A 23,869-nucleotide genomic window follows, 5' to 3' on the forward strand; every position below is an offset into this window, starting at 1 on the left:
GATAAAGTTTCCAGATGCCTGGTGATCTTAGTTGCCTTTCTATAGATAGTCCACAGTTGTTACCAGGGTCCTTCTTGATCTCGCACCCCAAATTAAACCTGATCCTGTAGAAATGGCCTATTAAGGCAGAGTACAGAGGGCCTCTTACCTTCCTTGATCTAAATATTACTTAGCGTAACTTAATGCTAGCATTTTTAGCAACTACCATACATAACTCTGTTGTTTCATAGAATGACTATTCAACTAAAGTCACAGATTTTTTTTTACTTGAACACCCGTATTTATGCTAATCCAAACTCAAAATTTTACATTTATCCCTGTTAACTTTAATATGCCATCTTCTTAAGATAATTTTGAAGATTTGGTTTCTTCGTCTATCATATAAATGTGTTCCCTGATGGCTTCACACCGCATGAAATTGTCTCTAGTAGAAATCCACAGGTCTCTGTCCTTTACCCTATTCTATGTGGAGCTTTTATAATCTACCTGGGTGAAAATAAGGAGAGCACCTCTGGGTACTCTGCACCAAGATGTTCAAAGGCACAGAAATGCCAGGCTTTCCTAAAGAAATGAGAGGGAATTATTTTATATTTTTTTAAATGATGGCGTAGAACGCAAATTCACATGGTTTTTAATCAAGACAGAGTAATTCAGAGAAATATCTCTTTTCCAGCAGCCACTTAGGACAGTTGCCCTGGTTTCTCCAGATGTACATGTTTACTTTCCCTTTCCATTAGGAATATTCCAAAAAAAAGTTTGACATGCACCAACATAAGGTGCTCTGTTTATTTTGTTCTCTGCAGAGTTGAGAAGTCTATTTACAAAAATGCTGAATTGAGTACAGTAAGGGCACTCCACTACAGAATTTTTCGTAATATATAAAGCCATTTCTAGACATTTTTGAGAGGAGGCAACCCGTATGACTCCAACAAGTCAAGACAAACACTGGTAACTAGCTGCTATTTAATTTTCAAGCAGCCCTTTGATCTATCTGCCTAGTACCCTTATAAAAAATAAACCATATTAACTTATCAAATTTTGTCCTAGGTTGACATTTGTTGGCTCCTAGTGACCATAGCATTCATTTCTGCATGCTCAAAAACAAGCCTTTAATGATCTGTTGTAAAATCTGCAAACATGAATCAAGTTGTCTATAATTTCCAGAATCCACTCTGGTCCTTTAAAAATAAAGAAGAAAGTTACCCATCTGTGGTCTTGCATTATCTCTCCTATTTGTCATGACTTTTTGAAGACTACCAAACAGCAGCTCTGAGATTATAGCTGAAAATTCTGTTACCACCCTGGTACATAATTTATCTGGCCTCATTTTAAACATCTTGGAGTTAGTTCACTATTCCTTAATCTACGTTGGGCTAAGATTCTCACTTTTTGTAATTTGCTCTCCATATTCAGTTTAAAAACCAAAGGGAAGGAAAGAAGGAAAGAAAGGGAAGGGAAAGAGAGAAGGAAAAATAGGAGTTAAATGATGCTGCTACTTCTCTCATATACTTTCCTTTATCATCTCTAAGCATCAGACTTATTATTTCCTTGTTATTTTTGACCAAAAAAAAAGCCTTACGTTTCCTTCTGGTCAACTTTACCATTTTTTTTTTTTGATCCTTAATTTATTTGGGGCCTTAATTTATGACACTTTTATAATAGATTTACTAATTTCTACATTCATCCTTGGCTACTCTCCTTTCTTTATATCTTTTGTACATCTCATTTGAAATTTGAGATTACTAAACAGCCATTCAACTTTCCTGAGCTTTCTCCCATTTTATTAGAATCATTTCATAATTATTCAGCAGAAGTTTGCATATGTGTGTGTGTATGTGTGTGTGTGTGTGTGTGTGTGTGTGTTTTAATCTCCCTTTGTTAGCCATAATCCCTTTTTGAGACTCAAGTCCCTGGGTCAAAATTTTGTTCTTTGAACTTTTTGTAAAAGTTTCCCCAGGCACCTGTCTAGCTCTATTCAGGGTTTGCCTTTCTGACCATTATAAACTATTAGCCTGGAGTTCTCAACATTTTTTATGTCATAGCACATCACTGATAACAGCCTCACATGTGACACACCCTCGCCACATATCCCAAGTTTTACAAACCTTAAATATATTTTGTCTGAAAGTAAAATAACGTAATCATATTTACTTACCACATCTATTGCTACATATCATTTATGACTGCTCATCACAGTGCATACAGTGATGTCAATAAATGGGCTGTGGCTTCTGTGGAATTCCATGCTGTTTGCTATAATGTCAAGTCTTTCTCTCCCACTCAAGGAAGCATACTGGTAAGAACATAAAAGCAATGATATCATCAAGATAACCTTGACCACGCTCCAATTTTTTAGAAGTACATGATTTACAATTTAATTTCTTCTACTCTGTGTAACAAATTACTTGCAACTCACCTCATCTGCCAAGTCTAAGCTGAGGGTGACCGAGTTACTTTCTTCTGCTGTTAGCATTTCTCCACACCAACAATTAGCTTTTCCTCCTTGGGCAAAATTAAGTCCAGGCTTCACTTGATTTTGATTCTGAGAGCAGTCAGTAATTTATCTCATCAGGATGGTGTGAGTCTCCTTTCTTGACCAATAACTTGCCTTTGTACAATCTGGGCATCTTTTGGCTCAGTAGTCTGTAACATTCTCCCACAATTATTTCTAATGTGGTCATATTTTGGCAGTCTGTTTATATGAGCCTTTTAAACATGGCAGTGAAATTCCATGATGTCTTTAGAATAGAGAAATGTACATTTTTGCAATCTTTCAATTTAATGATCTAACATAAATTGAAGCTTAACACAAAACTGCCTGCAAAAGGTATTTTTCTCAAAAATTCTAACAATGAATACTGTACTTAAAACCGTCAGATCACTGGACAATGCACATAGTGAAGAAAGCACCAAGGACAGAGAGGCTGGAAAGGAAAGCAAAGAACACAAGCAAGGGAGATTTTGGAGTTCTGCGCAGGCCATCCAGCCACGCTGGTCTTCTCTAAATACACAGATTGTGGCTAAGCTAGAATTCTCTTTTTCTTTTTAATTAAAAGCCATTTGGAATGAGCAGTTTTTCATTCTCAGGCTGCTTGTATTATAATTTCCACAATGTGTTACATTAAAACCAATTTGTTTCTTACACAAAATACAGTATTTTCTTAGAACTTATTTCTCAGCATATTTCAGGACTCCTGACATACCTTTATAAATTTGTTCTATATTCCGAAATCTTCAATGGAAAGGGAATATAATCTTTAGCAAATATGGTGAAAAACTTCTTCAAAAAAACTCTAAATGTTATTTATGAAGCCACTTTCCTAGATAATCATATGACCCAATCCAATTCAATTTCCCTCATGTTTTCAACCTAGAGCTTGACTAAAGAAATCCACTGAATCTGCTCTTTCAAAATCCTAAAACATCCTTTTTAGATCTAAAAAAGACTTTTGAAGGGAAGGGTATATAGCTCAGTGGTAGAGTGCATGCCTAACATGCACAAGGTCCTGGGTTCAATCCCCAGTACCTCCATTAAAAAAAGTCTAGTCACCCCCACCTTCCAAAAAAAAAAAGAAAAAAGAAAGAAGTTAAAAAAAAAAAAAAGAGCAGGTCACAAAAAATAAAATAAAAATAAAAAAGACTTTCAAAGTTCTTCCCTTGATCCAGGTATAACAAAACATAACATGGCAAAAGACAAACAGTTTAGCTGTGACCCTTTGGCTACTTGAATATCTTCTGTAAAGAAAGAAGTGATGGAAGTAAGGGAGAGGGACAGAAGAAAAGAGGGAAGGAGGAAAGAAGAGTAAATATCAAAATATTAAAGATTACTTTTAAATGAGCACATTTTTTAAAAGACTCATTCAGTCTGTCAGCAGATAGATAGGAATGTAACAGTTATTGTTCTTTCAAAGTGGTCTCACCATCATGATTCTCTTTTTAAACTTATTTTTGCTAATACCTGTATTTCCAAGAACAAGGGAAATTTTTTTCTTACTTGCAGTATGAATACCACTACACAGTATTGTAATGCATCAGGTACCAAGAGCGGAGCCCTCCCTGTCCAGGGGCTGCATTTAACCTTAGTGAGAGCAAAAGTCTGTATGATCCCACTTCCACCTGCTAGGAAGTGCAGCAAGTGTGCACAGCAAATGCCAAAAAGCACTTTGAACAGGAATGAACGTCAAGGCTTGGCTGGTTATCCTCATCTTTCTTCACTGTCTCCAAAACTATCTTTAAAATTCAGAGTCCACTTTTTCACATGAATTAATTTTTCAGAACTAAAACATTATCTTAAATTGTATTATTAATTTAGCACTACCCTAAGAATTATTTCTCTGAACATATTCTACACAACAAAAATCAAGATTATTTGTTTTTCCAGTTCAGAACTTTCATGATTTTTTTTAAAAAAACACGCTTAAAAACACTCCATTTGTGATTTTCATGAAGGATATGAAAGTGTCCAAAGGTCATCCAAACAGAGGGTCAACTATACCTTTAGATCCTTAATTTTGTGGAAGAAATGTTGTGGAGCTCACATGGGCCTGAGCTGTAAGACTTTAGCAGTAAGACTCTGGTCCAGAACCCTCACTTTTAAAAGTCCCGAGATTCCACACTTGACCTAGAACAAAGCAGCAATTTTTCTGAATTGTCTCTGTGCCTTCGCGTCCAAAATTCCCCTACACTTTGAGACCTGGGGGACAGAGTCTCAAATTGGATGTAAGTCTCTTTTGCCAAATCATCTTCCCAGAAGGATTCTGATGCACACTGCAATTTGCAAACTTTGTACAGCAAGAAAAAAATCAATGGCAAGATAATGACACAGGCAGCACCACTCACCACCATAAGGAAAAACCCTTGAGAATCACCTTCTTCTTCAACTCTGTCAGTAGAAAAGGTGATACACTGGTCTTTCTGGGGAGGCATTCCTTTTGGACAGACACATGCTATATATTGCCGACCAGGCAACAAGCCATTTATGGTGACCTGGTTCTTGCTGGAGTCTGCATTAAGCAGCAGCAGGTCCTTCTCACCATACTTGGAATACAACACGGTCACTTCTGAGTTCTGTGTGGTGTTAATGGTGTTCCACGTCAAAATCACACTCTCTTTGGTCTCACTGACCACCTGGAGGTTTTCTATTGTGGCATTCGTCTCCATAGGCAGGGCTCGATCCAGCAATGCCGACTCTTCTCTTTTACTTGCACTAGCTAGGGGAAGCTTACCGCCACCTATCTCCACCTTTAAATTTCTTTTTCCATCTGGGCGGAATGACTGCCACCTGGCCGTGGTGGTGCTTGTGGAAATTCTAGTTCTTAGAGTTGTGGTTGAAGAAACAGGGGAGGAGAAGAAAGGAGATAAGGAGAAAGAAGCGGTGGAGGGAAGAGACGAACTAGAAGTAGGAAGAAAAGTAGAAGAAGCCGGGGAGGAAGGAGAGGAGGAGTAAGGCCACGGAGAGGATGATGAATCAGGCAGAGATGTAGATCTTCTAGATCCTGGCTGGACCTCTTGCTCCAGGTGATCCTCAGTTCTTCTTTCAGAACTGTCTGATGATATAGCCGTTGTGACAACACCAACCACTGTCACAGTAACCACAGCTTCTGACATCCCAGCCAAATTTTTGGCCTTACATTTGTAATCCCCAGCATCCATGTAAGAAATGCCTGTCAAGCTTATTATGGACCATCTGACTCCCTCCCCTGGAGATTCCTGAATTACTGGGAAAAAAAAAAAGCACACTCTATGAGAAGAAAGAAAGAAAAGACTCAAGCAACATGCTGACTGAAAAGGAAGCAATATTTGGTTCTATATGCGTACTTCTCACAAAAGCCAAGAGGGAAATGACCCACTGTAAGTCTCTGATAGCAGGCGATGGTTCTGTAAATTGTTTATGTGAAAGTCTAGGACATGCTGGGTGCCATGAAGTCTGTATGGGAAGTGGTATTTTAAAAAGACACAGGCTGAGAATTAAGGAACTTCTGCCTTGGTAAACTTTTGTTCACTAAGTAGTATGTGATTCTAGATAAGTCGATTAGTGTCCTTAGGCCTCTGTTTCTACATTTTTTAAATAAGAGGATAAGACAAAGATCAGAGATCTCTTCCAATTCTAGCTCACTGTGATTCTGCAGATGTTTATCACAAAGACTTTACTTAAATATGTCTCAAAATATTTTTTCATCGTAGTAGAATGCCATTTATCCACACAGTCAGAAAGTACAGCAGATCATTTTCTGGCATGGAGGAGTCATAATTTGTATTCTTAGTAATTTTCCACTGCATATTTAATTTAGATAAACTAGTAAACCATGGGGTTTTTAAATTTGTATAATAATATACAGTTTTTGCAAAATTGGGATTTTACTTTCCTAAACACTAAAATCTGAACATATTTCCATTCTGTCTTGATTTCTGAAGCTTTCTGAAAAATAATAACATACCGAGTGATATCTCAGTAGCCAGAATTTAACTCAGTACCGTAAACTGTGGGCTATTCACTCTATCTATTTGTAACAATATTAGGCCTTGACTTTTTTTTTTTAACTCAATCAGATTTCATTATTTCAACCTCAATTTAAATTTAATTTGGAAGAGTTTTAAACTATATTCCTTTAATCATCAGACTACCACTGTTGAAACTAAGGCCAAAGCACTGATTTGGTCACAGTAGGATCTAAAAAGTCTAGGTAATCAACATTTCTAAAAATTATACTTTTGCCTCATAATAAGGTTTCTATGTAATTTATTATTTAAATAATCATTCAAAAATAAGAAATTTGTATGAAATTCCCTTAAAGAAATCATCATGGTTATACATTTTAAAATGAGCAGTATCCAAGATGATGGAGCAAAGATAAAGACAAAGGTCTTATCTGCAACCATCCATCCATAGCATCATGTTGTTCTCCATTTAAGAAAAAATCAGATTGTCTAAACTCATCTATGGAGGTAATTAAGTAAACTGAGGAAAATATTAACCAATAGAGTGTTCCTTTCAAATTTCCTTCATCCAACAATCTTGGCATATCTTAGGAATTCAATTTTCATTAATTTTGTTTGTTTTGGGGGGGAGATAGTTAAGTTTATTTATGTATTTATTTACTTTAATTTTTTTTAAATGGAGATACTGGGGATTGAACCCATGACCTTGTTCATACTAAGCACGTACTCTACCATTGACCTATACCCTCATCCCATTCTCGGCATATTTTAGTAGAAACAACCAGCCAATTTCAAATCTTACAAAAACTTGAGATTAAGTTCAGTCATTTGTAAACTCCTTGTTTCAAAAGCGTGAATTAAGAGGATACCTGTATAATTAACTGGCGAGCTTTCTGGTCTGCTCCACGTGAGCTGTGGGGTGGGGTAGCCAGTGGCATCACACCGCAGCAGAACATTACTGCCCAGAGCAGATGTGATCTGGGTGGCCGAGGTCATCACCGATGGCTTTAGACACTGCTCCAACTCAGCCCGCTGGAACAAAATCCCTGCGAGGCGTTCGGGTTCACTGCAAATCATCAGTGGATCAAGAAGTACTACTGCAGGGTCAGCAACTTTTGACAATGCCATTATTTTGGAAATGTGACAGTCACAGAGCCATGGGTTGTCCTGCAGACCTAAACCAAAAGGGAGGAAAAGGTTGATAAATGTTCTCCTGATAACTTACATTTACATCACAGCCTTGTGGGATAGCATTTCTGCACTGTGTCCCTAAAAACATAAATGTTTTGAGGGATCAAAGAGAGTCATCTCTCTGTCAGTTTTGCCCTGCACTCCAGCCACATAAATGAATGTAACCTGTCAGTTCAGATCATTAATGATCGTAGCTAACAATGAGCATTTACTCTGTCCTAGGCTCTGTTCTAAGCACTTACCTGTATTACCTCATTTAATCTCAACAATCCTATGAGGAGGTGAATATTATTTCCCCATTTTAAAGATGAAGAAGCTAACAATATCACTAATTATCAGAGAAATGCTAATCAAACTACAATGAGGTATCACCGCACACCAATCAGAATGGCCATCATTAAAATGTCTACAAACGATAAATGCTGGAGTGGATGCGGAGAAAAGGGAACCCTCCTACCTTTGGTGGGAATGTAGTTTGGTGCAGCCATTATGGAAAACAGTATGGAGATTCCTCAAAAAACTAAAAATAGACTTACCATATGATCCAGCAATCCCACTCCTGGGCATATATCTGGAGGGAACTCTAATTCCAAAAAATATATGCACCCCAATGTTCATAGCAGCACTATATACAATAGCCAAGACAAGGAAACAACCTAAATGTCCATCAAGAGATGAATGGATAAAGAAGATGTGGTATATTTATACAATGGAATACTATTCAGCCATAAAAAATAATAAAATAATGCCATTTATAGCAACATGGATGGACCTGGAGATCATCATTCTAAGTGAAATAAGCCAGAAAGAGATAAAAAAAAATACCATATGACATCACTCATATGTGGAATCTTAAAAAAGAAAAAAGAAGATACTAATGAACTCACCTATAAAACAGAAACAGACTCGCAGACATAGTAAACAATCTTATGGTTACCAGGGGAAAAGGGGTGGGAAGGGATATATTTGGGAGTGTAAGATTTGCAAATATTAAATTCTATGTATAAAAATAATAAAAACAAATTTCTTCTGTATGGCACAGGGAACTCTATTCAATATCTTGTAATAACCTTGAATGAAAAGGAATATGAAAAGAAATATATGTATGTATATGTATGACTGGGACATTATGCTGTACACCAGAAATTGACACATTGAAACTGACTATACTTCAATTTAAAAAAAAAAAAGAGATGAAGCTAAGACACAAGAGAAACCAAATAATCTGACCAAGATCATGTAGCTAATCAGTGTCAGAGTCAAAATTTGACTCTGAGAATCCAAGTACCTTAGAATGTCATAAATACAATGATAGAGAGGTTTCTAGGGTATCATGAAAGCATTTATATTATTACAAGGATTACAGGGTACTGAGAGGCACCTAACTCAGCCTGCAATATATTATGATTTTGTGTGATTTTAAAGTATACTGAGGTAGTACAAGTTCTATGTTGCAAAAGGATAGAGTGAGATGCAGACAATGTCAGGAGATAAGACTGGAAAGACTGGTAGAGGCTAGAACATGGCTTGGCATGAATGTCATAGGAGGTGGCCATGGAGGTGCATGGCTCAAATTCCCCTTCAGAGAGAATCAGCAGCAGGGAATACAGCTAGCTGACGGCCTCCAATTACAAGTCCCTTCAGGGTCTGCCTCAGCTTTCAGAACTGCCAGCCAAAGTGTTGTGGCCTTCAAAGAGGCTGGCAGCAAAAGCTTAAAGAAAAGTGGGGAAAATGTTATGAGAAACTAGAGGTAAGAGGAGCCTTGTTATAGAGTGGTAGACAGTTCAGCAACACTGTCACCTGTGGCTAACACAGACAGTAGAATATGTACTCAACAAAATGAATGTTCTAGCTAAGGATATCTGCACAGTGTTGAAACTGCTGCCTGGTGCCTTTTGCTGCTCATAGTAAAATGTAAAGAAGAAACAACAGGTAAAGGAAGGACTGTTAAATGTAAAGGAGCTAAAACTCACTGGATTCTATAATTAAACTGTTTCTTATACCCAACCTCTCCAAAATTCTCAATTTAAGAAAGGGCTTCAGAGCAAAAATCAAATCCAGGGTAGGTGGTTCTGTGAAGTTAGGTGCTCAGATCTCAGAAGGATCAATGATGGTGCTTCAGAGCCTTCAGTCAGACAAAAGTCTCTCAAAGGATATTAAGGATGATGTCCCAGCAGCCTTACATAAAGTCCAAGGTTGGAAAGGGTTTATTTCAAAAAGATTTGTGGTTGTGGAGTGAATTATATATTGATTCTTAAAGAGAAAAGACAAAACTGAAAGTCAAAAAAAATCCAACCATGGTGAAAGATTTAGCTGTTCGTTCATAAATTCTAGATTTCTATTTATGCCTACTTTTATTGTAATAGCACTTTGTGACTGATTCATGGTTCTCTGCCAATGTTGGTACAGTTTGCTGTTTTTCATTATCTTCTACACTGGAAATTTCTTTTCTTTCATGGGTAAATTACCTTGACCTTCCTCCTCTTACATTTAGCCCTGTGAATCTACGATCACTTCTCCAATACTGATTTAAATTCTACTCAGCCTAACAACAAACATCAAATTCATTCTGTCATATAATAATTAATATATGTAGGATACTTCATACTTTTAAAACACTTTGACCTGGGATTCCAGATTTTTTCTTTATAAAATAGTAACAACACAAGTTGACAGTTATTGATTGCTTCCTATGTGGCAAATACTGCACTCATCAAGAATTGTAAAAGATCTATGTTTTACCCTGCTTTAAGGTGACAGGCTCATTCCAGTTTGCCATAGTTTTATGGGTGTTGGCAGAAGACACAAGACTCCTAGTCAAAGATGAGGAACAGTTTATGATTTGCAGTTCTGGAAGGAGACATAATTTTTATTATACTGGGTAGTAAGCATTTTTATCCTTTGTTCTGGAGGGAGACATATCCCTACCTTCCAAAGTGGCTCTCTACTCAAACATGCTTGATAGTTCAGAACAAAAGGCAGTCAGTATCTGCCTCTGCTCACAAATCATTATTTTAAGAATGAGAAAATGCTCAGGTAGGTTAAGGGATCTGCCCAAGGTCACACAATCGGATACAGTTAGGATTTAAACCTTGATATCTTGATCTTAAAGCTCCCATTCTCAACAACCGTGTATATGTCTTATATGGACCTCAGGAAGATAGTATGATTCTTCTAATTTCACAGTAGAAGATATTAATGCACAAAGAAATTACTGCCTTGAGTTAGTAGATAGCTTAAAGTCCTGACTAAGTCCCAGGTGTTCAAGGCTCCTGGTCTCACACTTCTTCCACAAGAACCCATCTCTTTGTCACCTAAAAACATCTAGAGCCATGGGTGGCAGCTATAAGTGCTGTTGTCTCCAAACAACAAATGTTAAAGCAGCGATATTTGGAGCATAAATGTCCGCATAGGGAGACATCCAAGAGCTATAACATCAACAGTTTCATTTATGCTTTGAAACTGTTATAAAAATGTATTAATGGTGACACAAAATTCTTTTAAAAAGTTAATCTAACTGGTTATATCTAAAAATCATGTAAACCTGGAGTAAATATTTTTAAATCCTTCAAAAATAAAGTATTTGTTTGAGCTATGAAACATCTAAGGTCAAGAGTATAACATTTAAAACCTGAATAATAATACTGGTCTGAGGGCAGGTCACCTTCAAATGTTTTTTCTTCTGGGGACAAAGGTACAAGAACTCTCTAAAGTTAAACTATTACTTGTACTGCATTCCTTCAAGTCAATGCATCAACCACAGTTGGCAATTTGCATTAATTAATTTATTTTATATAAGTATTCCTGGATAGGGGCAAATGAACTTTGCCTTACTCCTTTTCTAAAAGGATAGTTTTTCATGCATCACAGTAGTTGGATTAAACGTGCTATGCTTTATGAAACATCAGCAATAAGTTCTAGTCCAAAAGCTAATCTGCAGGCTCAGCTCTTAAAAGGCAACGACCATGCCTCAGTCAGCTCTGTGGAGGCAGCTGCATTTAACAATTCAAGGGGGTGCCAGAGCAATTGGACATCTGTTTGGGAACAAATAAACTTCAATTCCTACCTCACATTACACTCGAAAACTATTTTAAGATGGGTCATAATCATAAGCATAAAAGCTAAAAATTAATACAAAAGTTAAAATGATAAAGAAAGAATATCTTTGTGATCTGCACGTAGGCAAGTATTTCTTAGATGGGACACAGAACTCACTAACCAAAAAAAAAAAAAAAATGATAAATCAGATGTCATCAAAATTTTAAACTTTCTTACTAAAGGCACCACAAAGAAAATGAATAGAAAAGTCACAGACTTGAGAAAATATTCATAATGCATGTAACTGGTAAAAGACTTGTATTCAATAATAGAAAGACAAACAACCTTAAAAATTATACAGAAATATACCAATGGTCAATAAGCAAATGTAAATGGTCAGTTCCATTACTTGTCAGGGAAATTCAAACTAAAACAACAATGTGATACCACTCCCTGACATATCCACAACAAAGAATGACTGAAATGAGAAAGACTGACCACCTCAAGTGTTGGTGAGGATACAGAGCAGGTAGATTATGCCAGTAAGAGTGTAAAACAGTACAAACTCTTTGGAAAACTGGCAGTTTCTTAAAAAGTTACATAAATATAGCCATCCTATGACCTAGCAATTTCAATCCTAGGAATTTATCCAAGAGAAATGAAAACATGCTACATAAAGCTTTGCACAAGAATGTTAATAAGCAGCTTAATTAATAATGCTAAAAACTGGAAACAGCCCAGGTGTCCAACAACAGGAGAAAAGATGAACAATTGGTACATTCATGCAAATGAGTATGACTCAGCAGTAAGAGACTACCAGTACATCCAACAACATGGATGAACATATAGCCGAGTGAAAGAAGCCAGGCACAAGAGTGCTTCTTAAATGATTGCATTTACATGAAAAATCTAGGGTAGGAAAATTAACCTATGGTAATAAAAGCAAAAAGAGTAGTTCCCTGGGCTGGGGGGAGATGGACTGAGAAAGGGCACAGGGGAAATTTCTGGCATTATGAAAATATTCGTATCTTGATGAGGGTGTGGTTTTGTGCAGATACATGTTTATCATCATTTGCCAAATTGTACACTAAAGATCTACTGCATCATACCTCAATACCCAAATTTTAAAAAAGTTTAAAAAATGAAAGTGATGTCTTTGGAGATGAGCTGTGAATTTGAAGCTTGACTCTGCCTCTTAACCAGCTGGATAAAGAAGGTGATGACACCAGTGTCAAGTGGAGTAATACATGAAGCTACGAGAGGCTTGCGTAGGGCAAAATGGATCCAAAGGTTCTAGAGCAATAAAAGATGATGGGATTGGGACTGACAACCAAAATCTGTGGGAGTTAGAAGGTGGGAAGAGAAATGATGGTCACAAAATTTGAAATCTGAAAACAATGCATGCTTGGATTGGGCATATTTATAGATCTAGCACAGTGGCTTCATATAGTTCCTCCTGAAGCATGTGCTTACAGTGGTTCTGATATATCTAAACAACAAGCTGATAATTTATGAAAGGGGTTAAGAAGATCAAAAAAAGAGAGAAAGTGATGACAATTACAGACCCACCTCATGGTTTGTCCTAAAGGCTGAGATACTGCTAGGCAGTCCTCAGAAGAGTGGCTGGCAAGGAGTAAGCCTTAACTGTGTGGATTTGTCTCCTCTACGTCTAGAAAAGAGTGGGCACATCACAGTGACTGAGGAGTGTTTGCCGAACTACATTAATGCCATTTTATAAAATTCTACAGTAATATTCATGGCCACCACTGCCCTTCTGGCAAATTCCGTTCTGAATAGAAGAGCCCATTACAATTGAACAAATGTGGGTACCAGTAAAAAGCACTCAAAAAAGTATTTTATACTCTCTCCCACTGCAGGTTTTTTCCTCCAAGATAAACAGTGTTGGGCCTTAATGGAGTCTGCCTATGTAAATATTTTCTTATTCTTGAGAAAGAGGCCATGGAAATTTACCTGTATTACAAATCAATAATGTAGTTTCATGTTAATTTAAATGTTTACTTGCAGGACACTAGTTTATGTTTTATGGATACATTAAAGGACAATTTTATTAAGTTGATATTTCTATTCATGCAGAAGAAAGGAGGAGTAACTGAAAAGCATCTCCCTAAATTCTTTTTTATTAAATAAATAATGTGATTTAAAGAGATCAGTAAAATAATACATATATGAGGAAAATAAATCTGGTAGTTTTACATTTGTATTAGAGCGGGGAAGGAGTGGGGAAGAACATGGGGTCTAGACTCAAAAGGCAACCAAACCCCAGCTTCATCACTATGTGTGTGGTAAGTGAATTTGGGCAAGTGTTTTAACTTGGGCCTCACTTCTTCATCTATAAAATGGGGATTAAATGGTACTTACCATGGAGTTAATGTGAGTCTAGAATAACTTATATCCATAAAATAAAAGAACTAGGCTTAGCCCTGAGTAAGCATCCCATCAATATTAGCTATTACTGTTACTATTTCAAATAGAACCTGTTAGCAACAATAAACATAAGGCAATAAAAATGAAATGAAAATGAAATGTGTCCCACTATTGTAGTACAGAGGTAAATTCTACAGGGCACCTGGAAAGATATGATTGCTACAGTTAGACACTGACTTCTACCAAATCTAGAGCCAGTTCTCATCACCATATTTTAATGATGAAATTGGAAGATTCAAATGTAGTTAAAATATCAAAACAATCAAACTAGAGAAGTCTTTCTTTATAAGACACTTGCATCTCAGTCATAGCTGCTATGGATTATTGTTGCACTAAAATCATAGCCCCAGACATTGTCTACCTCATAATCTAAAGAGCCATCACATAAACTTAACATTCTCATTGCACTCCTGTTAGCAAGATGGAGTAAGTCCCATCATCTCCATTTTCCAGATGAGAAAACTGAATTTTTTGTGTGTGATTCATAAACATGAACTAGTCTTCTTTTGAGAGGGTAGCACTTCTTTCCCCACTTTGTTACATAGCAGTCATGGCTTTGCTAAGGTCAGCTGCCACACATGGCTGGACATATTTCAAAATATCTTTTGTGATTTGTTATCATGATTATAAAAGTAATGCATGCTCATTGCAGAACATCCTGAAAATATAGAAAAGCAGTAAGATGTCAGAGAATAGTTAACCAGTAAATGTAACTTTTTAGTGTTTTTCTTTGAAAATGTTACAATATTTATGATCATGCTTTATGCACAATTATATATTCTACTTTCTAAATTTAATGTTATACTGAAAATATTTTCATGTTAGTTTTAAAAGAATCTGAACCATTCCTCAACAAAATATTAGCAAACCAAATCTAATAATACATTAAAAGGATCATACACCATAATCAAGTGGGATTTATTCCAGGGATGCAAGGATGGTTTAAGATCCACAAATCAATATAATATATCACATTAACAAAATGAAGGATAAAAGTCACATGATCACTTCAATAGATGCAGAAAAGGCATTTGACAAAATTCAATGTCCATTTATGATAAAAATTCTCAACAAAATGAGAGGGGATGTACCTCAACATCATAAAAGCCATATATGACAAACCCACAGCTAACATCATATTCAGGGATGAAAAGCTGATCCTCTAAGATAAGGAACAAGACAAGAATGCCCACTCTCACCACCTTTACTCAACATAGTATTAGAAGTCCTAGCCACAGAAATTAGGGGAAAAAAATCTAAAAAGGAAGAAGTAAATCTGTCACTGTTTGCAGGGGACATGATACTATATATAGAAAACTCTAAAGAACCATCAAAAAAGTTAAAACTAATACATAAATTCAATAAATCCACATGATACTAAATCTATATACAGAAATCCATGGCATTTCTGCACACTAATAACAAAATTATCAGAAAGAGAAATTAAGAAAACAATCCCATTTAAAACTGCATCAAAAAGAATAAAATATCCAGAAATAAATTTAACCAGGAAGGTGAAAGACCTATACACTGAAAACTCTAAGACACTGATGAAAGAAATTGAAGACAATACAAACAGATGGAAAGATATCTTGTGCTCATGGATTGGAAGAATTAATATTGTTAAAATGTCTGTACTATGCAAAGCTATCTACAGATTCAATGCAATCTAACCAAAATTCCAATGGCATATTTCACAGAACTACAACAAATAATTCTAAAATTTGTATGAAACCACAAAAGATCCCAAGTAGCCAAAATAATCTTGAGAAAGAACAAAGCTTTATGATGATTCCTGATTTCAAACTACACTACAAAGCTGTAGTAATCAAAAGAGTATAGTACTAGCACAAAAACAGGCACACAAATCAATGGAACAGAACTGAGAGCCCAGAAATAAACATACATATATGTTGACAATTAATTTATAACAAAGGAGTAAAGAACACACAAAGGAGAAAGGACAGTCTGTTCAATCAACAGTGTTGGGGAAAAAGCCACATGCAAAAGAATGAAACTAGATCACTATCTCATACCATACATAAAAATTAACTCAAAATGGATTAAAGACTTGAATGTAAGAATTGAAACCATAAAATTTCTAGAAGAAAACATGGGTCAGACCTTACTGACATTGGTCTAAGTGATGTTGTTGTGGATCTGACTCCAAAGGTAAGGAAAACAAAAGGAAAAATAAACAAATGGGACTAAACTATAAAGCTTCTGCACAGCAAAAAAAGAAATCAGCATCAGAACAAAAAGGAAATCTACTAAATGGAAGAAGATATTTGCAAATCATATATCTGAAAAGGGATTGATATACAAAACACATAAGGAACTCATACAACTCAACAACAAAAACAAATAAACAACCTGATGACAAAATGAGCTGAGGATCTGAACAGGTATTTTTCCAAAGAAGACATAGAGATGGCTAACAGGCACATGGAAAAATGTTCAACATTACTAATTATTAGTGAAATGCAAACCAAAACCACAATGACATACCATCTCATTACTATGAGAATGGTTATTATCAAAAAGACAAGAAATAACAGATGTCAGAGAGGATATGGAGAAAAGGGAACCCTCATACACCATTGATGGGGCTGTATATTGGTGTAGCCACTATGAAAAACAGTATGGAGATTCCTCAAAAAATTAAGAACAGAACTGCCATATGACCCAGCTATTCCACTTCTGGGTATTTATCCAAAGAACATAAAAACACTAATTCAAAAAGATATATACACCCTGTGTTCACTGAAGCATTATTTACAATAGTCAAGATATGGGAAAAACCCAATGTCCAACAATGGATAAAGATATGGTATATACATACAATGGAACACTATTCAGCCATAACAAAGAATGAAATCCTTCCATTTTCAACAACATGTGAATGGACCTTGACAGTATTATACTAAGTGAAATATGTCAGACAGAAACAAATACTGTATTATATCACTCATATGTGGAATTCAAAAAACAAACACTCACACCAGTCAGAATGGCCATCATTAAAAAGTCCACAAACGATAAATGCTGGAGAGGATGTGGAGAAAAAGGAACCCTCCTACACTGTTGATGGGAATGTAAATTGGTGCAGCCACTATTGAGGACAGTATGGATGCTCCTTAAAAAACTAAGAATAAACTTATCATATGATCCAGCAATCCCACTCCTGGGCATATATCCAGATGAAAATATAATTTGAAAAGACACATGCACCCCAATGTTCATAGCAGCACTATTTACAATAGCCAAGACATGGAAACAACTCAAATGTCCATTGACAGATGACTGGATAAAGAAGATGCGGTATGCATGTATGTGTGTGTGTGTATGTATGTGTGTATGTATATGTGTGTGTGTGTGTATGTGTGTGTGTGTGTGTGTATACATATATATATATATACACATATACATATAATGGAACACTACTCAGCCATAAAAAAGAATAAAATAATGCCATTTGCAGCAACATGAATGGACCTGGAGATTGTTATTCTAAGTGAAGTAAGCCAGAAAGAGAAAGAAAAATACCATATAATATTGCTTATATGTAGAATCTAAAAAAAAAAAAAAGGACACAAATGAACTTACCTACAAAACAGAAACAGACTCACAGACATAGAGAACAAACTTATGGTTACCAGGAGGTAAAGCGGGTGGGAAGAGATAAATTGGGAATTCAAAACTTGCACCTCTTGGGGAGTGATGGAAATGTTAGCTATCTTGATTGTGGTGGTGGTTTCACTGGGGTATACATCTATCAAAATTCATCAAATTATGCATCTGAAATATGTGTAGTTAATGTATAGGAACCATACCACAATAAAGGTGTTAAAAATAAATAAAAAGTAAAATATGAAAAAACAAACAAACAAAATAAAACAAAAACAAACTCATAGATACAGAGATCTGATTAGTGGTTACCAGTTGCTAAGGAAACTGTTGAGGGGTTGGTGAAATGGATGAAGGGGATCACCTGTATGGTGATGGACGGTAACTAGACTTGTGGTGGTGATTACTTTGTGGTGTATACAGATGTCAAATTATAATGCTGTACATCTGAAACATACAATTTTTTTAAAAGAATCTAAACTCTAAAACATAAAGCTATTTATCTCCATGAACAATGAAATTTCATAACACTTATCCATTTAATCCCTAAGTTCTCATTCAGATTTAACTCACAACTGAAAAATATCACTATTCTAGAAATTATTTCCTCATAGTAACATTAGGAACTAATCATTAGAGAGCTATTAATACCAATTTAGTAATATGATTTTATTTTCTACTATATATCGCCATAGGGTAATTTTATTAGAACCAAGAATTGCTTCCAAAGAAACTTTAAAAAAATACACAGAGAAATAAAATCTCAGTGTTAGTTAAGACAATTTCCACCCGTTAGCTTTGCTCATAAGGATCAAATTAGTGACTAGAATGAAGTAAATAAATACTACAGTATGGGTTTGCATGGTTCCTATCAGAGTGTTTACTTGAAGGACCCTACAACTACTGTTAAATTCAACTAATTTTTTCCATAACCCATCCCACAATACTTCTTTTATTTTTTTAATTAAAAACATTCGAAGGACTAGATAAGTAGTGGGCAAAACATGAAATAACTATATGAGAGAAATTTATGTCACTTTTTCTCTATCTGGCTAATACTCATATTTTAAGTCTCATAAGCATCATAATGCATATACATTTCAAAGAAAGTAATACTAAAGCCATTTAGTGTTGTCACAGTACTTTTTTCCCAGTTTAAAAGTTTTTTGTTGAAGTATAGCTGATGTGTGATATTGTATGTTACAGGTATACAATACAGTGATTCATAAGTTTTAAAGGTATACTCCATTTATGGCTATTATAAAATATACAATACTTTCTTCTTTATAAAAAAAAAACTCAAATTTATCTTTTATTTTATTTACACTTTACTTCAGCAGATGCTTGGCAGGCAGTATTGGTCAGGAGGAATTTCTGGCACAATTTCTTAACATCTAGTTGCTTCTCATTCCAAAAGTCTTATAAGTCTTTCACTGGCCAGACACTCAGAATTTCTTTCATCCTTTTGAGAACTACAACTTCTGTAGTCATATGGACATAATTTGTGAAATGAGAACACAGCCTTATTGAGTGAACAAAATTTTAGCAAATCAAACTGTTTGGTCAAAGCCTCAGGCTTGTGTCTCATACAAAAGTGGAAGAGGCCTCACTGCCCACAGATACCACTGAGAAGGGTCTCAGGTCACTGATTTCAATCAGGCAACCACATTTACTGGGCATTCATCATGTGCAGAGTACCCTGAAAGCACTGTGAGAAGATACAAGAAAAGAGAGGGGCTCCCTGGAAGGAGCTGACATGTTAAAGACCCAAGAAAATATCCATAGACCCTAAACAAAGCCAGGATCTAAATATACAAAGCTGCACTGAGAGACCAAGTCCATTAGGACACTCATCTGGGGCCAGTAAAATAACTGGTGTCTCCACTATTTCTTTTTAGATTAAGAAAATTTGGAAGCTATTCTTCCTAATTAAACCACTGCTACCTCATAAAGATGCTGATGCCTTACTCCCACACCTGATGAGCCTCATCAAGAGCTGAAAAGAAACCAGGGCAGAAGGCTGGCCATGGCAGAGTAGGAAGCACGTATGTGCTCACAAGAATCAGTACCGGTTGGTAGATTTTGTCACTCTTCTTCAGGCTCTCTAAGAACAACGTTAGTCACTCAGTTTATGAGGCCAACTCCCTTCCCTGCCCCAACACACACACATACACTGCTGCCCTCACTCCACACATGTGCATGCTCATGCACACGCACACATACACACACCCCCACACAGAGCCATTACACCTTACACAGGGCAGACTGGTAAACTGACCTAGGTCAAATGGTAGAGTACTATTCCATTGAAAATGCAAGTACAGAGTAAAACTCCAAATTCAATGGACATGAAAATATTGAATAAATGAAGGTACACAGAGCAAATTATCTGGACCTGAGAAGCCCAGAGACTCTGAACTTACCGAGAATAATTCTTCTTGGTGAAAGGTCCAGGCTTCTGGACGATATTGTAACTAAGTGGGACCAGCTTTCCAGGAAATCTGGTGGAAGTGTGGTTAATCTGTTGCTTGATAAATCCAAGTAGGCGAGGTTCTTCAGGTACCTGACCGACTCATTTGGCACACTGGTTATTCTGTTATTGTGCAAATCCAGGGTCCTTAGACGGGGCATGTCCCTCAGAGATGTCCAAGGAAAAGCAGCCAGAGAGTTTCCATCCAAGCGCAACTCATGCAGCTGCTTCAGGTTGTAAAAGCTGCTGGTGTCAAGGCTGACCACAGAATTATAAGTCAACCAGAGGTACTGGAGCTCCACCAGGTAGTAGAAGGCCTCGGCGGGGATTCTACGGACAACGGTCTTCTCTATGCGAAGCTTCACAGTGTCCACAGGGAAGTTCGTAGGTACCTCATTCATATCCAGGTCATTACATAGCACCGACCTAGTGTCACAGAGTGGAAGGAAACCTGCTTTCTGAAACTCATTTGAAGAAATAATACTTATTTGAAACATGCATCAATTTTTCATCCCCTACTCGTTTTTTGAAAAAATCTCTTCAGCCTGGCTAACCTGTTCATTAATGATTCGTCATTATCATCATCTTCTAGGTTGAACCATATGAAATGGTCATTTGAGGTGGTTAAAAAATCGATCAAGTATCAGCAACTTCATGGGATTCAGCCTGATTGATGGAGCTCTTTATGTGTCGGGCCTGTGCATCGAGGATCACATCCATTCCCAAATTTAATCATCACAATAGCCCAATGAGCTAGATATTGGGTAGTAGGTAAAGGCACCATCTCTAGAGTCAGGCTGACCTTGGTTCAAATCAGCTGCCTCCTTTGTGGCCATGGAAAGCCACTTTACCAATCACTTAACTCATTTTCCCATATGGTACTATTATTGAAACGGATGGAAATTTTTACACCTTCCTGGCACATAATAAGCACTCAATGGGTGTTTGCTACTTTTATCATCAATCTCACTTTTACAAATAAAATAACTGAGGCCCACCAATATTAGGTAACTTCCCAAGGTCACAGAGCTAGTGGTTACACAACTACCTTTCAAACCCATATCTGTCCAACTCCAAACTGCACACTCTTAATCTTTTTAGGAAACAGACCATTTTAAAGGAATCCCTCTTGAAGTTATAAATTGATCCTTTTAAAGATCATACAAGAAGGAAAGAGAGAGAGCAAGAGAAAGAAAGAAAGAAAGAAAGAAAGAAAGAAAGAAAGAAAGAAAGAAAGAAAGAAAGGGCAAATGTTCATACTAGATGTTTAAAGTGAAGCTCTATTTTAACAATGTGACCTGTGTGTTGCTTTCAGCCTAGAGAATAAACCAGAAACTACAAGTTTATTTATTTTTTACCACTCACTAACTTAAGTAACCTTGAGCAAGTCACATTGTGCTCTTGTTTATTGGCACATGTAAAACAGGCATAGAAAAACAAGCCTGCCCCATGTATGGGTGTAAGGTATGAAGGATCAGAGAATCTAGATTCATTTTAACCTGAAAAAGAAAAGATTTATCTCTCATTATATATTAATCCTCACTGGATTGCTGAAATTGAACAATAAGAAGTGTTGCAAACCATCTAAATTATAATGCATCACATAGTTAGTTATAGTACATAACAATAAAATGGCCATTCAGTAAAACACATCACATTAAATTAGTGAATTCTGAAAGCCAGCCTATAATGTAAAGAGGGAAACAGCAGAAGCCATGAGGTACTGATATGCTGGTCATGTTGTCTCCTCTCTTTAACTTTAGGAGAAGAGCCTACGGAATCCTGGGATTCTCCAGATACACCTGTTACTCTTCACCTCTATTCTGAATCACACATTTCAGTGCTGCTTTATACCAGAATGATCCAGTTTCTCCTCACTCAGTCAGCATTCCAGTACACTGGGATGGGAGGAAGCCTGGACTGGAAGCTAAAAGACCCAGCATCTTTATCAGCCAGTCACTGCAGCAACTCAACACTGTGACCTCAGACAAGTCATTTAGTCTCTATGTGGTTTAGTTTATTCATTTAGAAAATGACAGTGGTCGAACTAGATTATTTCTGGAGTTCTTCTCAGGCATAATATGCTATGAATTTTATAAAATCCACCAATAGTGGGGCCACCATGGAGAAGGAAACATTTCTGTGATTGTTTTCCCAAAAGTAGCCTGGCCTGCGTCATTAACTGTTGCCTATCTTCTGCTAAGTAGGTCTTTAATTTGTTATATTATTCTCACTGTGTTTAGCCACCTAGTGAATATCTCGGAGATACCAAGAGTTAGTAAGGTAAATTTTATACCGTATCAAAACAAACTACTCAAAAACATGTGTTAATTGTTATTTATTTGTATAAATTTGTAAGACATAAATTGAGCAATTCTTTTAACAAATTAAGAGGCTCACTGTTCACTTTAACCGAGTGACAAAAAATCTGATTTTGTTATTAAATATCTTCTCAAAAAAAAAAAAATCGAGGTCTACTATGTTTAGCTAACAAGAGTTTTTTTGCTTTGCATTTAACTTCTATTTAAAAGGACTCATGCACATTATGAATAAGTATTTATTCTCACTTCACTTTTTTTTTCAAAAAAAAAAAGTAGATATTAAAGTAACGCAGAGGTTAAGTAATTTCTGTAAGGTCCCACAGTGTCTGCAACACAGAGTTGACACGTTTCTTTCAAACTTCTCTTCTTTGTAAACTCCAATATCTTAAAATGAGAAATTCTGATTAGAAACCTCTCTAATTTCTCTTATGTGTTCTCCTTCCTACTTCCTAAGCTCTATCCAGTTGGCATGAATAATCCTCAAAATGAAATGGAAAACCCTGGAAGCAAATGATCTGGGCATGTCACACACCTTCTGATCGGCCCTGCCCTCATGTGCTTTCTATAATCAGGCTGAGCTGGCCACACGCATTTCAGTGGTTTGACCTCCTGCAAGGTTCGTTTTGTGAATATGAGTGCCATGAATATTCTTGTAACACAGAAAGCGTCTGAGAGTCTCAAAGAATTTGAGGGGCTTTGAAGGAACTAAACTGCTCTAAATGAAAACAGTGGCGGAGTAGGCAACCAGGATTAACACAATTAAATTAAAGCTTATCTACATTAAACCTTCTCTCCTCTGATTTCTGATCAACAGTTTGCTTTCAAATTAAGGCCATCTGGTTTGAGTCCTTTTCCTCGCAATCATTAGAACACTTAATAGCAAGGAGAGAAGCGTACCTTGATCCCATGCCGTCATTTCTGCCGTGATTGTCACAGGTGCACTGTGAGGGACATGAACAGCTCACTCTTTCCAAAAAGCTAAGCGCAATGCACAGACTTGCAAAGAGACGCATGGCTCCTTTCAGAGGTTATTTGGACAAAAGTTAAAAACCAAATCCTAAGCATTCAGAAACTGGTGTGCTAGCAACACAAACGGCCATTTAGCAACAGCAGATTACACAGGATTAGCTGAGATCTGTAGTTACTTAACCTTCAAGTGTATCTTGCAGCGGATCAATCCACCTAGCCTTTGAATCTGGTTTCGCGGTGAGTTCAGAAGTAACATATTTTAAGGGAAATGAACATCAAACATGTGTCAGGAAAATTACCATAGTTGCCCATAACTAGATTTTCAAAGAAATGCCTATTATATCTCTTTCCTATGGATATAATTGCTACG

The 23,869-nt window shown here is 36.5% G+C and overlaps 1 protein-coding gene across 1 annotated transcript; it reads right to left on the reverse strand.

Moving 5' to 3' along the window:
• Positions 1 to 4,199: 4,199 nt before the first annotated feature.
• On the reverse strand, positions 4,200 to 23,625 carry LRIT3 (leucine rich repeat, Ig-like and transmembrane domains 3). The gene is made up of 4 exons (XM_010953679.3): positions 23,428 to 23,625; positions 20,163 to 20,635; positions 7,308 to 7,613; positions 4,200 to 5,717 (listed from the first exon to the last, which is right to left on the reverse strand). Exons 1-4 carry the CDS (start codon positions 23,541 to 23,543, stop codon positions 4,594 to 4,596), a joined length of 2,019 nt encoding a protein of 672 aa, XP_010951981.2. The 5' UTR covers positions 23,544 to 23,625; the 3' UTR covers positions 4,200 to 4,593.
• Positions 23,626 to 23,869: the final 244 nt, after the last annotated feature.

This window comes from Camelus bactrianus, chromosome 2 (assembly GCF_048773025.1).
Source record: "Camelus bactrianus isolate YW-2024 breed Bactrian camel chromosome 2, ASM4877302v1, whole genome shotgun sequence".
Classification (NCBI taxonomy): domain Eukaryota; kingdom Metazoa; phylum Chordata; class Mammalia; order Artiodactyla; family Camelidae; genus Camelus; species Camelus bactrianus.

Bases quoted from the DNA above. Each gene is read 5' to 3' on its own strand.
- LRIT3 (XM_010953679.3), bottom strand. From the start codon at position 23,543: ATGCGTCTCTTTGCAAGTCTGTGCATTGCGCTTAGCTTTTTGGAAAGA. The intron at 20,636-23,427 runs GTACGCTTCTCT...CTGTGACACTAG, and splicing joins AATGACGGCATGGGATCAAG to GTCGGTGCTATGTAATGACC. The intron at 7,614-20,162 runs GTAAGTTCAGAG...CTTTTGGTTTAG, and splicing joins ACCAAGAAGAATTATTCTCG to GTCTGCAGGACAACCCATGG.